At 41.5% G+C, this 26,793-nt stretch overlaps 3 protein-coding genes across 7 annotated transcripts; 2 read left to right on the top strand and 1 right to left on the bottom strand.

Moving 5' to 3' along the window:
- Window positions 1-74: 74 nt before the first annotated feature.
- On the top strand, window positions 75-9,909 carry dpp3 (dipeptidyl-peptidase 3). Of its 2 annotated transcripts, none has more exons than XM_084374239.1 (19): window positions 75-98; window positions 1,903-2,061; window positions 2,218-2,362; window positions 2,505-2,594; window positions 2,752-2,889; window positions 3,301-3,375; window positions 3,591-3,681; window positions 3,914-4,044; window positions 4,750-4,880; window positions 5,001-5,059; window positions 5,400-5,594; window positions 5,690-5,802; window positions 5,905-5,997; window positions 6,704-6,766; window positions 6,854-6,978; window positions 7,893-8,013; window positions 8,353-8,532; window positions 8,829-8,991; window positions 9,090-9,909. In XM_084374239.1, the coding sequence occupies exons 2-19, from the start codon at window positions 1,937-1,939 to the stop codon at window positions 9,230-9,232; spliced, it is 2,181 nt and encodes a 726-aa protein (XP_084230365.1). In that variant the 5' UTR covers window positions 75-98; window positions 1,903-1,936; the 3' UTR covers window positions 9,233-9,909. The 2 variants fall into 2 exon arrangements, with proteins under 2 accessions (XP_084230365.1, XP_084230366.1); XM_084374240.1 differs by lacking the exon at window positions 75-98 and adding an exon at window positions 182-404.
- Window positions 9,729-17,471, bottom strand: LOC311269043 (uncharacterized protein; the record flags this gene model as incomplete). Its single annotated transcript, XM_084373022.1, has 8 exons — window positions 17,402-17,471; window positions 15,485-15,658; window positions 14,748-14,951; window positions 14,131-14,251; window positions 13,879-13,951; window positions 13,603-13,694; window positions 11,830-12,747; window positions 9,729-9,847 (listed from the first exon to the last, which is right to left on the bottom strand). Exons 3-8 carry the CDS (start codon window positions 14,949-14,951, stop codon window positions 9,729-9,731), a joined length of 1,527 nt encoding a protein of 508 aa, XP_084229148.1. The 5' UTR covers window positions 15,485-15,658; window positions 17,402-17,471.
- On the top strand, window positions 16,627-26,047 carry rbm14a (RNA binding motif protein 14a). 4 transcript variants are annotated; one of them, XM_084373682.1, is made up of 9 exons: window positions 16,628-16,796; window positions 17,429-17,608; window positions 18,597-18,781; window positions 19,052-19,237; window positions 19,332-19,432; window positions 19,671-19,952; window positions 20,051-20,274; window positions 21,805-22,209; window positions 25,207-26,047. In XM_084373682.1, the coding sequence occupies exons 2-9, from the start codon at window positions 17,448-17,450 to the stop codon at window positions 25,208-25,210; spliced, it is 1,548 nt and encodes a 515-aa protein (XP_084229808.1). In that variant the 5' UTR covers window positions 16,628-16,796; window positions 17,429-17,447; the 3' UTR covers window positions 25,211-26,047. The 4 variants fall into 4 exon arrangements, with proteins under 4 accessions (XP_084229806.1, XP_084229808.1, XP_084229807.1 ...); XM_084373680.1 differs by having other exon boundaries at window positions 16,627-16,796; window positions 19,052-19,225; window positions 21,805-26,047; XM_084373681.1 differs by having other exon boundaries at window positions 20,051-20,256; window positions 21,805-26,047.
- The last annotated feature ends 746 nt before the right edge of the window (window positions 26,048-26,793 follow it).

Below are 26,793 nucleotides of genomic sequence, written 5' to 3'. Positions count from 1 at the left end.
GGATTCGAACCCACGCGTGCAGAGCACAATGGATTAGCAGTCCATCGCCTTAACCACTCGGCCACCTCGTCATGTGATGTGCATGTCAGAAAATATGGGTAATTATTTATCCCTAAACGAGATCCTACCATTAATCTTTTGCGTGTGTGTTGTTTCGGTCTTTTGTGCTCGTTTTAGACGTTCAGAGGTCGTGGTTTTCTCTCCTGTAAGTCAGGAAATTGGGACGTGAAGTGCATCGGAAAATTGAGGCGCAGCTACTTTGTGATTGGTTAGCGATTCCAGCGAGCACGGATTCTAAACTCTGATTGGTCGGGGGGCGGGTTTAACGTTGAATGAACACAGGAAGTGTTACACCAGCGTGAGACTGCAATTTGACGTTCGCCGGAGCTATTGCAGAAAATAAGGTAACAAGCTGTTGAGTTTGTATCGGCTTTAACGCCTCTCGAAATGTACTAAATAGTGGCCTATCGTGCATAGAGGTTGGCATTCGTAGTATGTGTGGCTTAATGTTTTGCTTACAGAAGTTGTGGCAGCTTGTTTGAATGCTCCGCGCACTCAGCAGCCGTCTTAGCATGCACGCTAGGAGCTAACGTTAGTTAGCTGTTTGTAGCAGCCTGAAGACTAAACGTTTTTCCAGTATTTAGTTTCTCACACGCAGTTTTGTGGTTGTCCTGCTGTTAGTAGGCTGCTCGTCTTAAATGGAAATGTTGCTATCAACTTACAGACGCTTACAATTGTTCCATGTATTGGTTTTTATTGAAAGTGAAACAGAAAACTGTCTTGTGTTAAGTGTTTCCTCTTGAATCTGTGCCATGGTCAGTTATGTTTGTTCAAGGTTCAGGGACGAGCACCTGCTGTTAGTCTGAACAACGTTTTATTATGTTGTATACCTGTAATATAAATTAATAAAAAGCATTTAAAGCATTTAGTAGGTTTTTACCTTTGTCTGTGTCCCAGGATTAATAATAATAATAATAATAATAATAATAATAATAATAATAATAATAATAACAAATAACTTTATTTATGTAGCACCTTTTTAAACAGAGTTAATAAAGTTCTGTCGGACAAGGAAACACAGTCTCAACAGTCAAGCCAAACAAGGACACCTCATCTTAGGAGAAATTATAGCAAGAAGGCAAAACACAAAATAGTAATATTAGTAATTACAGGTGTAAGGAATAAAAGTAATGTAACAGGCACAGTCACATTAAAAGCAATGCAGATAAAGAGCTTAAGTATGGTAAGAAGACAACATCATGTCAGAAGAAATAAAAACATGGATTAAGAACAATAAAAAGATGAAAAGATAATTTATAAAATGATAAACAACATTTGTGAGTATCAATTACATGTGTGAGACTCGGCTTCCGTTTTCAATTAAATTGTATTTATTGTCATTATGCCAGTCCAGTATATGTGCAACATAAAAACAACAACTTAGACCAGACACTCACACAATAAGACTTACTTTAAGACAGTTTTAGCAAAGTAAAATAAGAAAAGAAAGGGTAAAAATAGATTAAAGTTATGTTTAGTTTCAATAATTATTTTATTATTAGAATACCAGTACTTTGGTATACCTGCTATAAATGAGTATTTGTGTGTTTGTGCAGCTCACAAGCTGCTTAACCTGCGGAAAGCTTAGACAGGTGTGCAAATACCTCCTAGAGCTCACGGTAAAATGCTGTTGGTTCTGACTTTATCTCTTTATCCCACGCTCTACGAATTTCCCTGCAACCTCTGTTCTTTCATTTGTGTCTCCTCTCTCATTTCCGCCTTCCACCTTTCTCTCTCGTCGCATTTATTCTGCCTTACATCCTCTTCAGTACTTCATCTATTTCCCTTTTTCTAATTATTTTATGTCCCCACTTTCTCCTCCCCTCTCCTACTTGTGATCAGTTCCTCATCGCCAGTGTTAAACCTCAGCCTAAAGATGGTGGACTCCCAGTACTACCTCCCGAATGACATTGGTGTCTCTGCACTTGACTGCGGCGAGGCCTTCCGTTTGCTTTCACCTCAGGAGAAGATGTACGCCCACTACCTGTCACGCGCCGCTTGGTATGTCCCTGATCTCAGGATGTAGCACATTCAGTTCAAGAAGTGTTGAAGGAACTTACTGCTGTGAAAAGACACTTCCTCCCTGTTTTAAAGAATAAAAAGGTTTAGCTTGTTGAACTGAAACCCTGCTGACCAAATAACCACATGCTGTTTTAGGTATGGTGGTCTGGCAGTGCTGCTGCAGACTTCTCCGGAGTCGGCAGACATCTTCGTGTTGCTGCAGAGGATTTTCAGGAAGCAGACGCCTGCACAGCTGGAAAAGGTCGCTACAGCAGCTGGACTCAGCGCTGAGGAGTACCAGGTGTGCAGTGTTTGTGTCTTTGGCTTTTTTTGGTGCTGTCTTGACACACCTTACAACCGCAAACATGTAGAGATGTTGGTTATGTCAAACACCGGATGAAAATGATTTTTAACTATATTTTTTCTTTATTTGTGATATTTAGGCCTTCTTGGTGTATGCAGCTGGTCTGTATGCCAACATGGGAAACTACAAGTCATTCGGAGACACCAAGTTCATCCCAAATCTACCCAAGGTAAGAAGGCTTCTTGTGTCAGGTGTGACACTTAACACATAAACACAAATGTGAATATTGTAAGGTACTAGTGTAACTAAAAAAACTGGCAGGATAGTGTATTATATATGATCTGTAATGCTCCATTACTGCTGCTGCGGCATGTATCTCCACCCAGGACAAGCTGGAAGCTCTGGTGAAGGCCAGCCAGGCATTCCAGGAGCAGCCCGCCGAGATGGAGGCTCTGTGGGACAGCTGCTCATGTCCTCTCTACTCCCTGGAAGACAAACAGAAACAGCTGGGCCTGGGTGACAAGGTGGGATCTTGTAATACGTTTCGGCTGTTTGACCAAACAGTTTTTGTCAAGTAATAACTTGTAATTTAACGAAATACCCCTTGTTTTGATTGATTTGACATCTCTGCATCACAGGCGCTTGTTTTGGGGGTTGGACTGGAAAGTTTTCTTTTTTCTGGCAGATGTGTCTGTTTCTAATCCAAAATCCCACTGGAGTTGCTCTTTCTCTCCTCTTCCCTTTTTCTCATTATTGAGATGTTACTTTTGTAAATAAATGTTCAAGTAGAGAGCAAGTCAGATACTCCTCAGGTTCGTGTCAATAGGAGGCCACTGAACCCCAAACTTCCAGAGGTCCCTGCAGGTGATCCAGTACTGTGACCCCTGTGAGAAAATGCATGGCTCATGAAGTTTTTCTGCCTTTCTTGTCTTCAGGGAATTACCACCTACTTCTCAGGAAACTGCTGCCTGGAGGATGCTGAGCTGGCTCAGAAGTTCCTTGACTCAAAGGTCAGCTGAATTCAGACCTAAAATGGATATTATTACTTCCATTTGTTTACCCAGTCTCTTGTAATAATCTTCCTTGACTCCATTCTGACACCTCATTCTCTTTCCTTGTTGCACTTGATTTTTCTTCATCTTCTCCCACCTCTTCCCACAAGTTTTGATGTTTCATCGCTGTTCGTTCTGATTCTTGGCTGTGTTCTTCGTGTTGTTTTCTCTAGAAACTGTCTGCTTACAACACCCGTCTGTTCAAGAGGGACAACGGAGGCAAAGCCTGCTACGAGGTGCGCTTGGCTTCAGCTGTGCAGAAAGGTCAGAACTACAGTTTTACACAAGAACCATAATATGATGTATACCATATTGCATTTGTGACAGATTCGGCATGCAGAATCTAATATGTATCACATGTCATGTACACTCTCTGAACTCAAAAACATTAAGATTTATCAACATATGAAACTAACGGATGTACAGAGATTTGTTTATGTAACTAATGTTGTTAGTGATGCTACACAGCAATGAAATGTACAATACTGTTTCACAGACTGCGCAGTGGAAGGGGAATGCGAGTCATGCTGCGGCAGCTTCAGTTTCGAAGACAAAGACTTCACTGTGAAAAGGGGAGACTACGCTTCTCTCATGGAGAAAGTCAGCTGTTCTCTCAAACAAGCAGAGGTGAGTGCGAAGGATGCAGAGTGGGATATTGTCAGTGTTTGTATTCTTTTAGCTGTTGGGAACAAAATCACCAAAATATGAAGTTGATGGAGCAATATGATACTCACTACTGAAAATAGTAGTAAGAGTCAAAGTAAAAGAAAGCAGAGGATCAAAATGAAATGAAATGAAAAATATACAAATTTAACAAACAAGGAGGGAAATATTAAAAAGCCTATTAGTAGGCCTACGTGAAATAGGAGAGGTCGCATCACAACCAGTGTGTTTAGAGGAGGGATGTACTAACAGAGCGTCTCTCCCTCTGTCTGCAGTGATCGACAGCAGACAGCAGGGGAAGAGGCTAAAAAATAAAAGTATAAAATGCTAAAATGGGTCGCCAAATATACTTTGGTGGCCGTTAATATACCTAGGCGGGCTGTCCAAGTAAAATATATGTGTGGGAAACACTGTCACAGGTGAAACAAAATAGATAACCATAGAATATTACAATAGCCTGTGAGGGGGGAATAGGGGAAAACCTATACAGAAAAACATACAGAAAACATGTGAAGTCTGATGTGTATACTCATTCGTCCTTTGGCAAAAAATAACAAAAAGAGGAAGGTGACGTAGAGGCCATGTCGTTAGGTCAATAATCTCAAAACAATCGTCCTGTTTCAGTTCCTTTTTTTAAATTCTTGCTCTGTTTCCAAATACTTAACACAGGCGTATGCTGCCAATGAGAACCAGAGAAAGATGCTCGAGGAGTACAGGCGCAGCTTCACTTTTGGCTCAGTTGACGCTCATAAAGAAGGCTCGCGCTACTGGATCAAAGACAAAGGACCAATTGTTGAGAGGTGGGTTCACTGGACCAGAGTAATATCAAATAAACTCACACCTGCATAATTCCAAACATTCTTGATTACTACTCTCTTGTAATGATCTCTTAAACCTGTCTCTCTGCTTTTTACTCTCAGTTATATAGGTTTCATAGAGAGCTACAGGGACCCATTTGGCTCCAGAGGAGAGTTTGAAGGTAACTACCTCGGTGATCAAAAACAGCGATATTGACACGTTTATTAGCCCGCATGCTGTGATGCCGTGTTCCTCCACAGGTTTTATTGCTGTGGTGCAGACCTGAAGACTAGTAAGGGAAAAAATTAACAGTGTGATTGAGCTACTTAAAACAGTTGCTTAAGCAGATGCAGCAGCAGCAGCTGTTAACTCCAGTGGGTAATTTTGCATCAGAGGTTTAATTCTCGCAGTAATTGCATTGATTTTAGAGGGAGCCAAAAAGTGTTAAGAGCTAATTGAAATACTCCTGTCTTTTCCTCAGAATTAGCAATAACATTTTGTCTATAAATTGTCTCCTCTAGGTTTCGTCGCGGTTGTGAACAAGGCAATGAGTGAGCGTTTTGCCAAACTGGTAAGCTCAGCAGAAGTCCTGCTCCCCGAGCTGCCTTGGCCCCGGGAGTTTGAAAAGGACACTTTCCTTAAACCTGACTTCACCTCGCTGGATGTTCTCACCTTCGCTGGGAGTGGAATACCAGCCGGCATCAACATCCCCAACTGTACGTACACTGAAATATGGACGTCGTTTAAACTACACTCTGTATCAAATAACGCAGTTCACTTGAGTTTAAAATGTTTTTGTTTTTGTGTGTAGATGATGACATCAGACAGTCGGAGGGCTTTAAAAACGTGTCACTAGGCAACGTGCTGGCTGTAGCCTACGCCACACAGAAAGAAAAGCTCACCTTCCTGGAGGAGGAGGACAAGGTAACGCATGCAGCTTCACGAGTCTCTTTCAAACCAGCGCTTGTCTCTCTCACACACTCTCATGATTACACATTCTCCTGCGTGTTTGTGTTCGTGTGGTAGGATTTGTTTATCAAGTGGAAGGGGCCATCATTTGAGGTGCAGGTTGGACTCCATGAGCTGCTGGGACATGGAAGTGGGAAGCTGTTTGTCCAGGTCAGTCACACATACTCTCGTTTCAGCAGAGAGTTAAACTACATCATTTATAGTCACATGAAAACAATTACCTTTTTTAATCATTTTTATTATCCAAGATCATTACTGACATAACTTTCTTGATAGCTTAGCATCTTAAAGTGCCCACTGGAAACATTGTGGCTCATTTCTCATTAAAATTTGTTTTTTAAAATTGACTCTAAATCCTTCCTGACGCTCAAAGGGAGTACTGTTAGTCATGCCATATTTTCACTAAAACTCTGGTAGATGCAGAAGAAGCTAACGACTGAAAGCGGAGAGTTTATCAGTAATGTTATTGAAGAATAATGCGTGACATCAAACGCTGAAGCCTTGGTCTTGTCTGGTGACAATGGGCAAAAGTTTTTATCTTCAAGTGTTTTACAGAATAAATAAATGGAAATCAAAGTTATACTTGTATTCTTTTTATTACTGATTCAGATTATTTGATCTGTGACTCAAAACAGTGATAGGAACTGTGAGTTTTGTATCGGTAGCGCCCTTCGTGAGCAACCTCTGTAACATTTAGCTTGAAAGTATTTGCGGTTAACAGATTGAATTAGTTAATATTCAAGAATTTAGATTTTATCGATTTCTCCCTGTTAAAATGTTTACTGATATTTAAGAAGAATCATCAGTAAGGAAATTAACCTGATTTGGATTAATTTTGCTCCATCTCCTCCAACAGGACGACAAGGGCAAGTTCAACTTTGACGAGAGTAAGGTGACCAATCCAGAGACCGGAGAACCAGTGAGTTTGTTAGTTTGTACACCTGTTTTTAACTCTGTGTTCAGTTTTGTAAAAGAGACTAAAGGTGAGTGTGTGTGTGTCTTTTAGGTGTCCAGTTGGTATCGGGGCAGCGAGACGTGGGACAGTAAATTCTCCACGATCGCCTCCTCTTATGAAGAATGCCGCGCCGAGTGTGTCGGACTCTATCTGTGTCTCAAAAAGCAGGTGCTCAGGTACGTCATGTGTTGCTTGTAACCTACACTCACTGTGTATCTCTGTGAATTTAACATAGATGTATGTTACCTATATTCGTATTACTTAAACGTCCTATGAAAATGATTTTTTTGGTGGTAGCTGATTTTGCTCCACAGTTTGAAGTTGGGGTGGTAATTGACTTCTGAGAGGCTCAGAAAAGACAAAACACTGCAAAATGAGCACTGATATTGGCTGCTCCTCTTCATCACTCAGTTACAGAATGAGGACAAAGAGCTGGGCATTGTTCTTATTCTAGGCATCGTGAAGCTATTTCTGTAAACAGACAGCTGCCTGTGCTGGTGCTGTTTTTGCCAAAAAACTTATGAATATAAACTAGAAAAATGCAATTTTTCAATTAAGATATGGTGTAATAATTAATAATGTTTTATGCAATGAATATCTTGTAAGACATATTCTAAAAAAGCTTATAAAAGAAATAAATAGCAATAAATGGTTAAAAACACAGGCCTACTTGCATAGTAACCTGTTGACAAGCTGGTAGTTGTCTGCTTACAGGTAATTTTAGGAGGCCTACTTGAAGTGAGCGCACCAGTGAGGAGTGTTTTATAAGAAGAAGGGACACTAAGAGTGAAATTATCCCCACACGATCTAAACTGTAGAGTTTCAATAACTCATTATCATTCAGTGTTTGGAGCATCTCTTAAAATTTGTCCTCCCTACGCCTAACAGACCTTTTTGTTTACCAGGATCTTGTCTTCAGTTTCTTTTTTTTCTTCAGTTTCAATTTTTAAAATTCTTGGCAAACATCATTATTCTGAGAATTTCCCTAGAATTTCTTCACTAGGAGCCGCCCTTATTAGAAGGGAGTATGAATGAATATGGCTGCTGATGAACATGTTAACCATTGCCTTTGTTTGCGTGTGTGTTCCAGTATTTTTGGCCACGATGGCGAGGATGCGGAGGATGTTGTGTACATCAACTGGCTCAGCATGGTCAGAGCCGGACTGTTGGGCCTGGAGTTCTACACACCTGAGAGCAAGAGCTGGAGACAGGTACTCTATCCGACTGATTTTCTTTTTCCCACAACATGCTGTCCCTCTCACGCTTTACTTTACAATTCAACGTGGTTTTCCATATGAATAATGAATCATAACTTTCATTTATACGGAGCTTGAGAGACGCATAGTGTTGGGCGAGGAGTGTTTACGAGACAAGTCAACATACAGACCATTAAGCATGTGTCTCTAACAGCCTGACTGGCTCGACTTCATGTGTCTGTGTTATTTTATAATATAGCTTATATTAAGTCTGTCTGTGTTTATATGAGCGTCAGGAGATGTATACAGTGTATGTCACACGTGAATGTATGGATGTGCGTGTGTGTGTCTCAGGCTCACATGCAGGCTCGTTTCGTGATCCTGCGTGTTCTGCTGGAGGCCGGGGAGGGCCTGGTGGGCCTGGAGGAGGTGACGGGACAGGACGGCAAGCCTGACGCTCGAATCACACTGGACAGAAGCAAGATCCACACTGTGGGCAAGGACGCCATCCACAGGTTCCTGTGTAAACTGCAGGTACGTCCATACTAAACTAGACAGAGAGAGTATATTGCATATATAGTTTTATATTAACAAATAACGATGGATGTTGTATTGTCTGATGTTATATTTAGAAAGACATAAAGGAATGTGCACTCCTAGCTTGTTAGGCTTTGTCTATAAATGAATACATTAGCACAGTATCTAAAAAGAGGAATTGTAAAAATGGCCGTATTGATCGCTGTCCTGTGACATTAATATTATTTTGATCACCTGTTGATTCCAGCTCTACAGACAGCACACTGTTAACCTGATTCCACCATTTCATTCAGGTCCTCAAGTCGACAGCAGATGTTGAAGGAGGCAGGGCTCTCTATGACGGCTACTCCACCGTCAGCGACAGCGGTGCTCATAACTTCATGCGTCTACGCGAGACGGTACTGCTGAGGAAGGAAGCTCGTAAGATGTTTGTCCAGGCCAACACCAGAGTCAGTGGTACGTACCTACATCTGTACCTGCTGTTGCGCCTACTCATGTTAGTGGAGAGGCAATCGTAGACTCTTGTACTTATTTATTTTTTGTCTGATTTCCAGGAGACAGCGTCGAGCTGGTGGAATACGAAGGCAGTGCAGCAGGTTTGATCTGCTCCTTCACTGAGCGCTTCCAAGACAACGCAGAGAAGCTGGAGGCCGACCTGTTGGCGATGAACAGAAGAGACGCCCCCTGCTGGTGTTGATTGACGGATGATCTGCTCCAGAGGCTTCAAAAATACATTAACTTGCAAAATGATCCAAATCCTTTGAGAAAGCACTTCTGAACAGAGTAAATTAAAGTTTCATACTTCTAATAAAGCCATAAGACAAGAACAGATCTGCCAAAGACACCAGCCACGGTCCAATATCAGGTCTACCTTTGATTACTGGATCAAATACAAATAAATGAGCTGATGATTAATACACAAACATTTTTCTAATGAGAAGTACTGAGAACTGTCCATTAAATCAACATCTGTCAATGAAAATGGTTAAAAATGACTAAAAGTTACTGTAGGTAGACCTCACTTTTTAAGCATGACAAAGTCAAAAACAAATCTTCACAAAATGGTCATTATGACATATTCTGTCTGTGCTTTTTACAGTCAACTTTTAAACTGAAAATTGCTCCTTCTTTTTCCAGTAAGTTGAATGTTTATCCAGCCTTGGTGTTAATGATGATTTGACAGGTTAGGACTGTTAACAAGCTGCCATGACAGCTGAATGTGAACTGTAAGGCATGATAATGATTTTATTTGCCAGGTTTGGTGTAAAGAAGTTTGGATTATTGGACTGAAAGTGTTCTGTGTCTGGAGGGCCTACAAAAGACGATGTACAAGAAATGTGTTAAATCAGCACAAATAAAATTTGTTTGATAAGATCTCAGTGGTATATCTTTTTTTTCCAAAGAAAAGAAAATTTCACTTACAATCTCAGATTGACTTTCAGTATAGTTTAATAACATAAGAAGATTTAAGTCAGACCTTTATCAACATGATGCATGCTTAGTTTTCACCTGAGGTTCTGTACGTCAATATATCTGCATGGAGGAGCTGTTCAATTAAGTCAAACTGAAATCTCAGCTTTTACTCTAAATAGCAGTAAGAAAGCATCTGTGTTCATTTCCCATCAAAGCTAACTGAACTTAAAAGCCCGTACAGTGTCCAATCATTGTGGACTGTTAAAATGTAACATTTTCTCTAGGGCTGCATAATTAATCGAAATATTATCGAAAAAACTGCAAAATGGCCATAACCGAATCATAGAAGCTGCAGTTTTTGCAATAAAAGTAAAAGGTCAGAAAAAACAGCATTATAAAGAAGTACTGTAGTACCGCAGAGATGCCCTGGACTAAAGAACGTGATCTCCAGATCTGACAAAACATGTTTGTTTGGTAAAGACTCCAACGAACGTCACATCAGCATTATTTTAATACATTTTTCAGTTAAAAAGCAAAAATGATCATTAAAAAAAAACTTGTTGTTGCTCCCTTAAAGCAACAAAATGTAACTTCCTGGAGAGCGATAGTTGATTGTTGAGTCTCATCCCCATGTCATCAAATACTGATGCTCGGGTCAGACGCCCTCTCAAAGCGCCAGTGTTTGACAATCTGGGGATGAGACTCAACAATCAAATATCTCTTTCCAGGAAGTTACATTTTGTTGCTTTAAGTGCTATTTATCGGCACATCCACAAGTGACGTTTCGAGTTTCAAATGCTCTTTTTCAGACTTAGTTAACATACAGAGACCATTTTTAAATAAACACCATTAAAAAACACTAATTCACCAGTCACTGAATCATATCACAATACCTCTCCAAACATATTGTGCAGCCCTAGTTCACTCCCACAAGGAACCAGAACAACTAATGAAACCATTTATGTTGCTGCTAAAGGTTAACAGAGATGAACTTACCAACTCAAGAAAGTTTCAAGTCTCTGCAATTTTTAATTTAGTGAATTTACAGGAAATACTGATATCAAAAGAAACAAATGGCAACCTGAAAGGTACGAAAGCAGACAAAAAACATTTTTTTTAAGGCTTTAAGGGGCAATATGTAAGAATCGTGGTTATAAACATTCAAAAATGTACTTTAAATAAGTTTTGTCATTATGACATCCATGTATTGCTTTGCAGAGATATCTACTTAGCATGCTACAGGTTAGCCTCATCCTTGTCCAAAGCTCCTGCATTAGCTGCATATGTAAACATCAACACTTTCCCAGTGCACCAAGCCCCAAGTCGGGATCACTAGCTGCACAGCTAAGTGAGCTAACACGCTAATGGTGGCTACAGTTAGCAGCAGTTAGCGGTTACTCTGGTGATATGAATTTAAAAAAGGTGGCCAATTCTTACATATCACACCTTTAAGAAACTGGTGGCGTTAGAATATAAAAGGTTACATTTGCAGTTGAAACGTCCACAACAACCAGCATCATCATTCAAATCTTTGGTTTTGTTCAAGTTATTTAATTTAAACTCGGCTCTGTTCTAAAAACATTTTATTATGGGATGCAGTCACCGTCTGTACGCAGTGCATCGTGATATCACAAAATGTCATTCTGTTCCAGTCTAAAACGTTTGCTCGCTAGAGGCTCGTACCACTGTCCTGTTTGATAGGTGAGTGAGGTGGAGTCTCTGCTGCCTCCTCCAGACTGCAGAAGGAGCTGCAGCTGTCTGTGTCACTTAGATGAGCTGCATTCATCCCTAAAACCAAACCCTCTTCCTCCTCTTCCTGATTTTTGCGCAGTTCCTCATCAGTCTCATCAGTCTCATCATCATCATTATTTTCATCCACACCTGCTCCCTCCTCCTCTGGTCTCTGCTGATCTGCTCTTGAAGGGGCAGCAGGTGTGTGGTAGGCCTGCTCTGCCAGCGGGGAGAAGGATGGAGAGGTGAAGGGAGACAGAGAGAAGGGGGCCTTAGGAGAAGGAGATGGGGACTGATAAGGTGAAAGAGAGGGTGAGTCGCCGGGGGAGTTGTGTGGAGAGAGGGACCGAGATACTTTGGGGAAAAGGGGAGGCGCCATGGGAGATGCAGATGGGGAGAGGTAAGGAGAGGGAAAGGGAGGGGTGGAGAGATTGATCATCGGAGAGGGCTGCATGTAGTCTGAGTCCTCTGGAAGTGTTGGTAGCGGAGCTGTAGCCTGGTCCATTTGGCCTGGCTCCACCTGCTCCTGCATCTCACTGGGGGCGTCCTGCATCGGAGACTGGGGCTGAGAGTCCTGAACTGTGGGATCAACCTGAATGTCTTGTTGTTTACATTTTCCTTTGGTTTTGGGGATCAGAGGTGGTGGAGGAGGAGGAGCAAGCGGGGGCGACAGCAGGGTCGACGACTCTGTGGAAATCCGAACTTTGAGGCTGCGTTTGAACATGCGCCTCCTGGACAAGGCGGTCTGGGACTGCAGGAAAAGAGGGTTGATGAAGCAGAGAGCGCCCATGCCCGAGCCACAGTCCAGCTCTCTGGGGCTGCGCGTCGTGATCGGGCAGAACTCATGGAACAGGGTGGCGTTGGGACCTGATTTTTGGGTGGCGGTGTCTGACTCGGGTGCTGTCTGGAGCAGGCTGTCTGCGTCGGGCGGGGGAGCTGAATCAGGCTGAGCTGCAGAGCTCGTCTGTTGGGCTGCAGCAGCAGGCGGAGCTGCCTTCTTCTCCTCGTCCTTCTGAGGCTTAGGCGCCTCCCGTGGCCCACGGACGTTTAGGTGGGAGCTCCAGAATTCTATAAGACAATAGAAGTTTTGATAAATTGTACACAGTAGAGCTGCGACTATCAGTTATTTGAATCATCAAGTAATCTGCCGAGTATTTTCATGACTGAAATAATCTAGAAAAAATTCGAAAAGTGCTCCTCACAATTACCTAGAACCCAAAGTGGAGTCTACAAATTGCCTCTTTTGTCTAATAAACAGTCGAAAACCCAAATATTTCCTTTCTACCATCATAAGACGACAAAGAAAAACAGCCAAACCTGATATTTTGTTTCACATTTTTGCTTGAAAAGTGACTGAAACAATTAAATCAACTATCAAAATAATCGGGAACTAATTTTCTCTCCATCGACTTATCGATGAATCGACTAGTTGTCGCAGATTTAGTACAAAGGGAATCAAAGATGACAAAAAATTACATTTCATACAAGATGTGCAAATGAATATGAACAACCTCCACATTTAACATTTTACATGGTACAGTATGTCAAACTTGCTCAAGAAAAAGTTAATGTAACAAGTAACATTTTTTAGTATTGTTGTTTTTTGTTTCATATTTTATATTGTATATATTATTATATATATTAAAAAGTATTTTTTATAAAACAAGAGTATATTCCATGGCATACATACTGTTCAATAAATACATTTTGACTTGTCTACTGCTTCTCCCTTTAGCAGACAAAAGGAATTAAATTCCTACACACTAATTTTTCCAGTGTTTGTTTGTTACTCAGTAGCTGGGAGGTAATTACTGTGTGTTGAATATGTGTGCGCCTTGTGTCAATAAATCCTTTAAGACACGTGTCTTTGAGGTGGAGGTTACAAAACCTGCTGTCAGGAGACAAGGCGATGTCTTCACCAACCTATTCCCATGTGTGAGATGGACTCCAGCTCTTTGTGGGATGATGCCTTTGCGATGGCCTCAGGAAGCTCCAGAGGGAAGGGTAATACATCTCTGACACACAAAGACAATATAAGATATTAACACCAACATTAGTTCCTGTGGAAATATTGATAGTGATCAATGTAGAAAAGGAGAAGAAGGAGGAGAATATACTTTAGAGGAAGTGAAGATGATAGAAAAAGAGATCATGAACGAGAGAAAAGAGGAAAATAAGACCGAGAAGTCAAGATTTTACCTGCTGACACAGTAGAAGGAAATAAGTCTTGGGAGATCTGGAAAGCTGATGGCTGAAGTCTCCAGAGACAGAGCTGTGGGCACAGGGAGGAGAGGGAGAGGGTGGTAAGTACTAACAGTGTGGTTGGACTGCGTCTGAGGTCTAAACTATTGGGATATTTGACAAAATACTTTGAACAGGGTCTCTGAAAAATGTTCTAGTGCAATATGACAGGATTTTGTGTGTAGACAGATATGACTCAACACTTCTTACTCTTACTGGACTGCTCCTCCCTGATCCCAAACTGCTGAACGAACGACGGCACGCTGTCGTCCGCCAAACGGACGCACAGCACGTTTCTCTGGGATGTGCGAGACTTGCGCACCAGGAAGTTCTGCAGGACAACACAACTGATCACTGAGCGCATGTGTGGGTGTGCAGGACATGGACAGAGGAGGCAAGAGAGGTCTGTGCATATGTGTGTTAAAGGGGGATTCCGGATTTCTGGTCTGCTCTGATTGGTCAGCTCACACACGTCTGACCCAGCACCGCTAACAACAACAGAGCAGCTGTGCTAAATCAATTTGCATGTGCCAAACTAGCCACAAGGCATCAATTATGCAAATGTATGACATGGTGACATAGTGTGATGTCACAAAGTCGCGGAATTAAAGGCGAGGCACTTCAGGTGCAGTTTTTTTCTGTGGGAGAGAGGAGCTTCTGTTGGTGCAACTGACCTTTCTAACTTTCAAGATGTTTTACATGCACAAGCACCTTTATAACACAGTGAAGGAAGGGAAGAAAACAAAAAGAGGGACCCTAAGTATACTGGAATTCCCCTTTAGGACAAATGCTGTGCTTTCTTGTATTTAAGTGTATGTGGCTCTGACCCCAGGCGGCTCCCTCTGCAGTATGTGCAGTGCTGTGGCAGGATTGATCGACAGCTGGAGCCAGACAGGAACTGTGAGCAGGAGACGGTCCAGTACGCTGATGCTCCTCAGAGACCCCCGTCCCCTGTGATGCCCCACGAACTTGCGCTGTGAGGACTGGGTGGGCTCGGGGAAGTCATACAGCGGTTCCTCTTGCTGCGCCATCTACACACAAGAAGTGAACACCCACACGGTGATTAATTATCCTGCAGCTGATCGTGCACTCCCACACAGCGGTTATTATCTGTCCCTGTGGCTAACATTCATTACAGCAAGATGGGTGGGATGGCTGCTACACACAGACACACACCTGCGTAATAAATGTGCCTGGCTTGGGACAGCAAGTCCAGACTTGGTAAAGTGCAGCAGCTCAGACAGAGCTTAAATGAAATAGGACGCTGTGGGATGCAGACTTTTGAAATACAGACATATAAATAGGACAAAGAGTGTGACAGAAGGCTGTGTGTTAACTATTAAAAATAAAGACAACTTATTATTATATTGTTGGTGTTAGCCTGTTGAATAAGTCTGTCTTCATGGCTATCTGGATCTGCAGCACACATTCCTGTACAACTTACAACTTACATTTCCTCTTCAGACTAGTGTCTTCCTGCTGTAGCTACAATCACACACCTGGTCTTATCTAGTTTAAGTGTACACTGCGCGATTCTTCCAACATTACCCGGCTTGTTGTTCACCTCTTCGCCCCGATCCTGCTTCCTCTTTTATCTCCACTTCACGGTGACATGTTCCTCAATCCTCCATCAACTTTTCCACGATGTAAAGGCAACTTCTCCGCCACTTTGGCCTGTCATAACCTGCGCTCCCAGATCCACAGAGGGCTCTCCTCTTTGGATCCTCCCCCCTCCCACCTGGAAACAGATACGTCACAGTCATGAGAGCGAGGCTCACGTGTCCGACAGTGTAGTAATACTTTATTATACCCACGACAGGCTAGTATGTATAATATTAGTAGTATAGGTAATAGTAGCCTCGTTGTATTTACAGTATATGCTATGCCACAGTGTTTGCTATAAAAGTTTCAAAATAAAAGTGGTGGCTAATGTTGGTAATGTTGACAACAGTCAAGAAGTTAAGCTTCTTTGGTGAATGATATGGAGGCCCATTTTCGCCAGTTGAAGAAAAAATTTATGAAACTTAGGCTAGCCTTCATTAAAATAAAAAATATTCCTATGATTATTAAAGTCAAAATTATAGATAAAGTCATAATGATGAGATAAAAAAGGTTTTTTTTGTTATATATATCTCATAATTAACCTTTTCTGAATTTTTATCACACAATTACGACATTTTATCGAATTATTCTGCATTTCAATTTCCTAATTTTGACTTTTATCTAATAATGTTGCCTTTCTGTCTCCTGATTTCGACTTTTATCTCACAATTTAAACTCTTTATGTCATTATTCTGTTTTTTGTATCTAATAATTTCGCTTTTTAACTCCCTATTTTTCCCTATTTAACTAATAATATATATATGTATCGTTTTTTTGTCCCATAATTTAAAGTTTATATGTTTTTTTATCTCACAATTATGACTTTTTAACACATAGGCCTATATATTATTGCGATATTTTATTTTATTTTCAAGGCAATGTTTTCATTATTTGTTTATCTTTATATTTTATTTTATCTTATAATTGCGACTTATTTTTTTATTTTAATTTCAATAGCCACTCAATAGATTAGGCCCAGCATGTCATGTCATTTGCGACACATTTTAAGTCAATAACGTCATGTCCAACCCAAAAAAACATACAATAAAACACATTATTTGCTATTTGATGAGTCATACAGTTTGTATAGCCTGTGAAACGAGAACCATTTGATGAGCCTGTGGTGTCAGGAACCATCTTGTGTGAGCCACAACACAACCGTGATGAAACAACACAGTGACGGGTGAAACTGCGCCCCCATGGCCGCCAGGAGCGCCTCATGAAACCGGAGCCGGATGTGAGGTTTGAAATACAGCTCCACACGACCGCGTTGGGTAAGAAGCCTGTCTTAGCTACTGTGCTGGTGTAATTAATGCTTTTCCTCCATTTTCCAACCAATTACAAATGCTAAAGGGTTGACGGCAGCTAATGTACATTATAATAGCCCATACAAGTGGCGGAGCGGCTGTTTAAGCGAACGCTTTCAGCCACTATGATGAAAACCAGTACGTTAGCTTTAGCTTGCTAGCATAGCTAGCGTTAGCCTCATCGGTAATGTTTGCGTTTTACAAAATGGCCAGTGGTATTAGTTTTAGCTCACTGTTGGACGTGAAACTGAGCTTGCATTTAACCATGCAGCCATATTCATGTCGCCGTGTATTCGTCGTTCGGCAAGTAAAGTGGCTGCCTTTAATTTAATTGGACACAATTTTTCGCCGCGAAAGTTAACGGTTTTATTAGCTTTGCTTTGCTAATAATACCAAACTAGCTAGTGTTCATTTCCTAATCACCAGATAGCGGTGAAGTGCCTTGATTTCTTAACAATAACTCCATTTGGTGATATCAATTTAGCTGAATCTTGCCAAAACGTGAATGATGTGTTGAGATTCACTAACTAGCTAACAGTTAGCGTTAGCCCGTTAGCGCTGTCCAACTTAACCAAAGCCTCCTGTTGACTCTCTTGCAGATGCCTGGTTGATACAGAGATGAGCGGTGAGAACGTGAAGTTGTTTGTGGGGAACCTTCCTTTAGATGCAACTCACGACGAGCTAACTAAGCTCTTTGCTCCGTATGGAGAGATCAACACCTGCTCTTTGCTCAGACAGTATGCCTTCGTTACCCTGAAGGGAGAGGGGGCAGCAGACAGGTAATCAACTGTTCATTACCACTGTTGTACATTATGAATGAATTGCTACTCTATAACTATCCTTGCATATCATAGAGATTAAGTTTGAAATGTTATACACACACATCTTTTGAAGCACACGCTTAAACAGGTGGGGTTGGCTACTTTTGCTCAATAGGTATTTGTTTAGTAAGTTTCCTAAAGTGGTTGGACTGGTTTGACATGAACAGAAACCAATCGTCTTTGAACACATTTACAATAAGTATGTGTTGTTTATTCTCCTGTCATTGTGTTTTTAAACATGAGATAGGAGTTTAAACATCCAGAAAAAAACATTTGTACCAGTGAGGCTCAGAATGACTACCAAAAAAATATGAAAAATGTGTGTAGAGCACAGGCAGGTGGAAATACAAATGGTGCAATGGTAGAAGTAATTTCAGCATTCCTGTTTCTGTCATAATTTATGAGCAAGTTTTTTATTTTTTTATTTTACCAGCTGCTAAATTGATTACAGTTTTTATAATTGTCTTTTAGTGAAGTAAATCTACCAGCCACTCACATACTTTTAGGGCCTGACTGATGTATCGGTTGGCCGAAAACTTAATTATATTATTATATTATATATTAGATTTTATTATTTAGGGATTATGATGCAGAAAAAGGAGATAAATTATTAAAATTCTCAGTGATGCTGTAAGTTTGGACAATAAAGGTTATTATAAAATATCCTGCGTACAAGTGTTTGACAACCAAATTTGTGAGATCACTGCAAGAAATTTCCATATATTTGCAGATATCGGTATCCTCATTAACCCAAAAAACATCAGGTATTGGTCATGCGCTACATATTTTACCAGCATTTGACTAGAGGCCGGGGCTAATTCTGTGCCCTGTACCTCATCTTCACTTTAACAGGGCAGCCCTTTTTGTGTTTTAGTGTCATCTGCTGTACACCTGATGATGTTGATGATGATGATGATGATAACAAAGATAATTCTTACTCCGACAGGGCCATACGGCATCTTGATGGCAAAGAGTACAGAGGCAGGCCCCTGGTGGTCGAGGAGTCCCGCGCACGCCCACCTAACTCCACTAAAGTGTTTGTGGGAAACCTCAGCGCGACGTGTTCGGCAGATGACTTGCACGGGCTGTTCTCAACCTTCGGAAGAGTTTTAGACTGTGATAAAGTCAAAGGTGGGTTAGAAAGCCATTAACTGAGCAGTCACCATGATGCGACAGAAATATCAGTCCGATTTTAGATAAGAAGTTCTGCTTTACGTGCAAGATAACAAATATAATGTGAGATCAGTATTGTAAAGTTTCCTGTGAGCCCTGTATTTAGACAGTTTGGCTTCTTTTGAAATGTATAATGGCAAACAAAAAGTGACAGTATACATAGGGAATGTATTAATTTTACTTTGAAATCATGCTAACTAACTTCTCTGCTTCCTGTGCGATTTACAGCCAGACTATGCTCAAATGTTGGCTATGCATTTGTGCATATGGAGAGAAAGGAGGAGGCCATGGCAGCTATTGATGCACTCAACGGGACCATGTACAAGGGCCGCCAGTTGGCTGTCGAGCTGTCCAAAGCCCAACCTTTGATCAACCAGATTGTAACAGCTGGAAATGCAGCAGGTGTAACAGCAGGTGGAGATGAAGGCTCCATTTATTTAAGTGTTTTGCATGTAATTGAATGTAGAAGACAACTCTCATCGTGTTTTCTGCTTTCTTTTCCTTACAGGTGGTCTTCTTCCAAGACCACCTCCATCACTAGAGCATCACCAGAGTCAAGCAGCAGTGTTAGCAGCAGCAGCAGCAGCTGCAGCAGGACTACCCATACAAGTGAGTTAATCCTCTATCAGAGCATCCACCGTCTTGGAAAATCTGAGACAGCTGTGGGTTCATGATTTTATAAACTGTGTTAGGCAGTTGTTAGTTTTTGTCCTTATCGTGATCCTTTGTAAAAAAAAAAAAAAAAAATACACCTCCATATTGATCACCTTTATTGTTGTGTAGATGAACTACGTTTGGGCGTATTCAGAATGTTTTAAATGCTTACGTCTGTCATCTTTCTTTGTAGGTTCAACAAAGTGTCCATAACTCATTCTACAACACCACATCCTTTGACCCCACGTACGCTGCTCTAAAAGGCATCACAAGCGCTAAAGGTGCAGATGGGGTGATATACGGCGCTCTTGCCAGCCAGGTGTATGGCTCTGTCGCTGACCAGGTGTACCAAGATATGGCCAATCACAATTCCGCAGTAGCCGCCCCCGTTGAAGAAGTAGAGCCACAGACCGCACCAGATCCAACAACGCTTTTCGAGGCAGCAAGAGCCAAGTTCTTCCAGGAGGGGCAGAAGGTCTTTTTAAACATTTATTAGTTTATGCATCATTTCTCCATAAACGTTTTTGCGTCTTAACTTTTTATGTATATTCACTGACATATTTTCACTTAAAGGTTCTGGCAGAGCAGCAAGCAGGGAGAAAGGCAGCAGCTTCAGAGAACGAGCGGGACCGCAGCCCAATCAGAGGGAATCGAGCACCCCTCCTCCCTGACCCCGTTCCAGGTTCCTTCGCTCAGATACGACCCAAACGCCGTGCCCTGCTGCCGACACCACCTGGAGGACCTGAGGAGCCCCCAGCCGCTACCAACGCTCCTGAAGGGTCAGATCCCGTTGCTAGGTACACATATCACATGTTATAGAATGGAGGCAGATGAAAAATAAACATATTAAAGCCCTATTCGCACAGGACTTGTGTTACTAGGGGAGCTTGTGTGATTTAGAAATTAAAAATATGATAGGCCTGAGATTATGGAGATGCCCGGGACCTCGTAGCTGGTCAGCTTTGTATTTAACAACAACATCAGGCTCACTTAGATTGCGCCGCCGATATAGCCGAAGCCTTGCTAACCGTCTTTTTAGATTACGCACACTAATGTGCATAATATCTGTAATAGCAAGGCATAATGCTATTTCAGCCTGTGTCAGGCCTTGATTGAAAAGATATGACACAGTGATCGATATGCTCCTGCTCCTCTGACATTGCTACACTGAATAATGTTTCCTCCAATGATTTAATATACACTATCGTTTTGTTTTCTCAAGATCTCGAATTAATTATATCGTTATCTCGAGAAAATTGTCCCATTATCTCGGGAAAATGGCAGTTGTTATTTCGAGATAATAACTCCAGATCTCGAGAAAAAAAGTGAAATTAACTTGTTTTCACGGGAAAACGGAGGAAATAAAATGTATGAATGCATGGCCCTTTAGGGCTTCTGTACTAAAACGCACGTGAACCCGTTAATAATTGTCAATTAACTCCTTTCACATTGCCAGCGGACAAGTTTGCCTTCTTTTCTTTTTTTCCCCCTCGTGTGTCTCATTCATCATAAGCATGGCGGAAAAAAAGGAAACCGTAGCAAGCAGCAGATCATATGTCTCGTCAGACTACATCTAGAAGACGTCAAGCTTGTTTTAGAAAGTCTTAATCAAAATTTCTGAATTAGACAACGGAAGTTGTTAAGGAGGGGTGTCATGTGGCTTCTTTGTGATCTCTGATAAGAGAGTTGCCCATCTGGAAACCACACAGAAGCCACAAGCAGTGGTTACTTTTTTCACATCCTCAACTTCAGTCTCTCTTTTTAAACTCTGGGCTGACTGAATGATATTCAAGCCCTGCCTGACAGATGGATGGAAAGATATTAACAGGCCAGCAGCCTTAGCTTCAATACACGCTATAGCATTGGGCTTGAAAAGGAGATTAAATTAGCGTGTTCATCTGAGCTGGAGGCGATAAATACCCAGGACTGCTGCACCATAAATTGACGCGAGAGTATATCCCAATGAAATACATTCACATTGCACACAAAAGCCAGTTGTTACCAGGTGTAAGTAGGTTTTTTGGGCAGTGTGAAAGGAGTATAAGATGCCAGTTTGCATGGGACTAATATTCTCACATACAGCTTTGTTAGGAGGAATATGACAGGTAATATGTGGTGAAATGACCATTATGTGATTAAAATCACAGACGATCTCCACAATTTTTGCAAATAACTAGAGATAATAACAGTCCTGTGTGAATAGGGTGCAAGTCTGCTTCCATTTGCACATATAATAACAATAATAATTTAACATAGCACTGATTGATCAATTATTACAAACTGCTTTACAATAACATTAAACAATGGAAACATGTGTTTCTCCTCAGGTCTTACACAGAGTACTACCAGCAAATGCATCAATATCAACAGTATCAACAGTACCAGCAACAGTACCAGTACCTCCAGTATGCCTACACCAACCCCCCTCCCCCTCCGCCACCTCCTCCACCTCCACCGGCCACAACACAGGCACAGGCCTCCACCACAGCACCTGCGCCGCCGGGGACATACTCAGCACCTCCATCCTATGCCGCATCGGGAGCCTACCCACCGCCGGGAACATATGACACTTCGGGAAGTTACGACTCCTCAACTGGGAGCTACAGCGCTTCATCTGGGAACTACGACGCCTCGTCAGGAAGCTATGACACATCCGGAGGCTACGGCGCACCGGGAGCATATGATTCATCGGGAGCTTACACAGCAGCGGGAAGCTACTCCTCATCCACACCGTATGAGCAGACACCCGCACACGGGCAACCCATGCCCCAGCGCAATGATTACCCTTACCACACGCCAGAACCCCCTTATCGATAGTCCCAACCCTAAACACTCCTTCCACACTGCAGACGTGTGTGTGTGCGTGTGTGTGTGTGCATGTGTATTTACATAAGGGACAGTTTAAAGAGGAACATCAGAGAGGGAGCGAGGTTGCAACTCGAGTGTGCTTTAAATCTGAAGCATCTCCCCTTTTCTCCATCGTATCCGCGTCTCTAACTAGCTTGCCTGTTAGTCGATGGCGGTTGAGTGGATAATCAGTTAACAAGGTGTTTGGACAAGTAGGGAAGGAGATAAGTTGGACAGCTAATGTTGGAGTATTCTCATTCACATTCACAGATTCTGTTAGATGTTGTAGAGGCACAGCTGGCTCCTCGTTGAATGTTAAAGAAGCTGAAACATTTCTTGGCACAAAGTCAGACTCACTGGTATAGCTTTTTGTTTGAATTAAATCAAGGACTTTAAATACTCTACATAACATGTGCATACAATAGGGATTTCATGTAAAATTGCATTATCACGCATTTGTGGTTGAGCACAAAATGAGAAACAGTGCTAAATTATATTAAAGAGAAATACAATAAACGGTTATATTCATTCATTAACGATGAACTGGTATTGCGACAAAAAGAGAAAATTTATCCATCTGGCAAATTGGCCCTATTTCTACTTCTTTTAATCTTGCAGTGTTGGAGATTCAGGTCTGTTTAGGCACATTTTTGCCCATGATAACAGTTTAAAAATATACATCCAAACCCACACACTTGCGTTGTCCTGAGAACATCTTGTGTGGAGTATCTAACAGGCCTTTGTTTGAATTCAGCTGCACTGACCCTCTAGTAGTTTTTTTGTCCAGACGTGTAACTGCAGAATTATAATACACGTTGAATAGAAAAGAAAGCAGAACTGATGTTAAATTGGGATTGAGCAGCACATCGGTCAGGTTCATAATGCCTTTCCTGAAGAACCTTTTTCTAAAGATTGAGGATGTAATTGACCAGACGGTCTTATGAATATGTTTCAGGCTGGATTCACTGAGCTGACAGGTTGAGTGCTTCTAAAGCGATTATACATGATCACTCTTAAGTGATGTATAATTTTTGTCCCTCTCAAGTTTGGGTCATGGGAATCTTTGATCTGGAAAAAACCTGATTAAATTGCAGGATAAGCATGTCACTTAGATTATGTTGCAGTCCCATTAACTCTGTAGCAATGCCTATTTGTTGGTTTTGAGATGTGAAGAATTAGTACAGGGTTCATTTGTAGTCCACACAGGCCTCCCTGTTCAATTCTGACAGTTTGCTTAATTTATGATGTAAATTAGCATTCTGTGGTTATGCGTGCTTGCCAGGAGGGATAGCTGAGTGTGAATTTTTGACATGACTTCGATAACAACAGGGTAGAAATACACTGCAGTCGTCCAAATGTTTCAGCAATTTAAATTTAAATATATGACTCGGCTGTTGTCTTGGAACAGTTTGCCATAATGAACCTTTCTTGTGTTTTCTTGCTTGGCCCAGGCTCTCTGTATATCTCAAGGTGTACACAAACAAACGAAGATGGAACAAACAAGTCCCGGCCGCTCTCAGGAGTTGAAAATATCCTAGAGTTTTTGTTTAAAGGTTGGCATTTGCCTCTAAAACATTGGAATAGAAGTAATTCATCTCTTTCTAGTTCAGTTTTGTGTTCAGTTGCATCCTGTGTGAAAAAGAAAAGTGAATGCATTCACATCTTTCTTTAATTTTGGGTAATTCTCAGTTGAACCCAGGTTTTTGGTATATTTTCTGACTGAAGGAGAAGAGTTGAGTTTTTGTTGGTTTTGTACATATTTGCATTTATAAGCAAGAGGAATGGCAGCATTGTTAAGCCAATGACGTGAAAACAATCTGACAAATTCTACGTAGATTTCCAATTGGTTTTTGACATTTTCTATCGTTGGCTTTAATTCCGGTCCCATCAGCTGCTGTCATTGCCTCTGAAACCAGAAAATTGAGCTAGTTTTCATACCTGAAAATGTACAACTTGGTACTCTTGTAAATACTAAAAACCTTATTTTAAACTGAAAAGGAAATGACGACCAATATTTGGTTGAACGGGGAAAACATTGACTGTTAATACTAAGATGAAGTGATTGTATTTCTTCCTAAACGGTTTGAGATAGCGAGTAGACAAGATGAAGTAGGACAGTTGTGTACCAGTATGTTTAAAAAGGAAAAATAAAAAAAAGAACAGGTGACCCGTTTGTGTGGCAGTGGCTGGAAAGGATTACCGTCATGCTTGTAGCATGTAGTGAGTGCTGGGGTGTATGAACTAAACACGCTATAAAAACACATTTGAAGTGAAAGAGAAAGCAGTTTTTCGCCGTTTCTGAGTGCAGAGCAGATGCAGGTTTATTTTTTCCTAAATGCAGTGCCGTTTGGTGTGTTGCTGTATTATCGTAGGGTTATTGACCGAGTGGATACAAGGTGACGGTCTCAGTGCTGCAGGTGAACATGAAGGTTGTTTTGGATTTAGCAAAGGCCGCAGATTTTTCCCGAGCAGCAGTGAGAAGGGCCGATGACCTTTTTCCTTTACCCTCTTCTGATCTCAGCAGAAACACACGCCTCATTTTGACACAGGATCACTCTGCATTCATTCCACACCTAGACAACCCCACACTGTATTTCAACACGGTTCATTGCATTACTCAAGTAAAGCAGACTCGCACGTGCAAATTATACTAATGCACACCTGATTCCACCTGTATTTTATATCACTTGCAGTAGCTGTTCCGTTCGTGATTGTCACTCATTTTTCTTATTCGCCACCTCAGTTCGTAGTGCTTTGGTTAAGTGACACATAGCCTCTCAAAAATATCCACATTATTCCACCTTCTCCATGTGAACTGTTAGTTGCATGCCTTGTTGTTGCTGCTGCTCCAGCCACCTTCTTCCTCTTGCTGATTATTGCAGCTAGAGTGGGAGGGAGCCAAACTGAGCCCTTGCCCTGGACGTACGCCACACGCAGCTGTAGCGTGGGATGGGGAAAACAGCAGCGTTAGGCCTGAAAATGCTGTGGACGATGGGGTGTCCCCCCGCTAAGGTAAACACTCAGACCACACACTCCTGCCCCTCCCCGAAAACACGCGTACACACTCTCAAACATACACACATACAGATACACCTTTGTCCATACTTCCTATTCCTTACCTGTCTTCAGGGATTTTTCTTTGTAAGGATTTTTGGAGATGGATCCCTTGTCATTTTTTTTAACAGGAGATAACCTTTTTTTCCTGCTTTTCCTGGTCATATCCCTACATTTACCCCAAGCATACTCTGCTCATACATTCCTGCTCCCAACATACTGACCGCTCTCACACACAAGATTTGGAGGACACATCTTTTAGTCTAAATCTGAACCCTTTCCGAAGCAGTCATGTTGTTGTTAGTACATCCCGTACCTAACAGCCCGTCATTCAAGAGTACCAGGCAATCACAGCCAGAGATGGACGTGGGACATTTAACTGGGATGGGTTGTTAGTTTTTGTAAACGCGCCCCTGGGGCCACTTCGGGGTTAAGTGCCTTGCTTAAGAGCACATCTCTAGGCCCTTCATTTCAGAGTTGAATAACACTGGCTCAGGATCGGTTGCTGGTTCAACGCTCGACTCCCCCTCTCCCCTAAAACAGCGATTTTTTGATGCCACATTCAACTTGTATGAATGACAATGAACACAAATATCATTTTGTTTTAAATTACATTTTGTCCTATCTTCTTTGAAATGTTTAATTATCAATAAATGAATTTCAACTGAACTGAAGCTTCTCTGTGTGAATATTTGAAGATGCAAGTTTCACCCTCTTTGAGCTAATCGAATGAATTGGCGCTTAAAATGGCTCTATGTAACAATTTGTAGCAATTTACATGTATTATTCACTTTTTAATTGTCCATATATGAGCAGATTGTAAAGTGACGTGAAAAATCACGACCTTCCACGCGTCGTTTGGTTGCCTAAACAAGCCTGTGGAAAATTTAACATGTTTAATGCTGCTGGACTATGGATTTCTTTGTGAAGGACTCGGTTCGGTCTGTCTGCGACAGTCCAAAGGACTGTTTGAGTACCTCTCTCTACTCCGCTAACATAGCAACAGTAGCTGAAAATAAGAAATGTGGTCCAGGACCAGCTTCTGGCACAACAGAAGATGCACAGAGCCCCTTTAAAGTGTTCGTGGAGGAGTCACCAAAAAACTAAGAGCTCAGCATCAGATGACGTTTTATTCCATTTTCTTCCAAAAACATCAACCTATGCTTTCAAATAAAAACCAGTAATTTGATAACAATCCAAACCTGTTGATAATCACTTTGATATACAAAAAAAGAAAATGAGAAGAAATCGAAGGTATGGAACCTCACTCCCTGCTAACAAGACTTTTTCATGGACAGTGCTGAGTTTCATGCCCTCAACAACGATCAACAGTTTACAGATGTTTACTAGAGTTCTGAATGAATGCAGTATACACAATACTGAGGGTATACTGAGGTAATATGATGAGAAGGTCT

This window comes from Pagrus pagrus (genome assembly GCF_965226575.1).
Source record: "Pagrus pagrus genome assembly, chromosome: 14".
Classification (NCBI taxonomy): domain Eukaryota; kingdom Metazoa; phylum Chordata; class Actinopteri; order Spariformes; family Sparidae; genus Pagrus; species Pagrus pagrus.
Note: the sequence above shows the minus strand (reverse complement) of the source record. Positions and strands in the feature narration are given on the sequence as shown.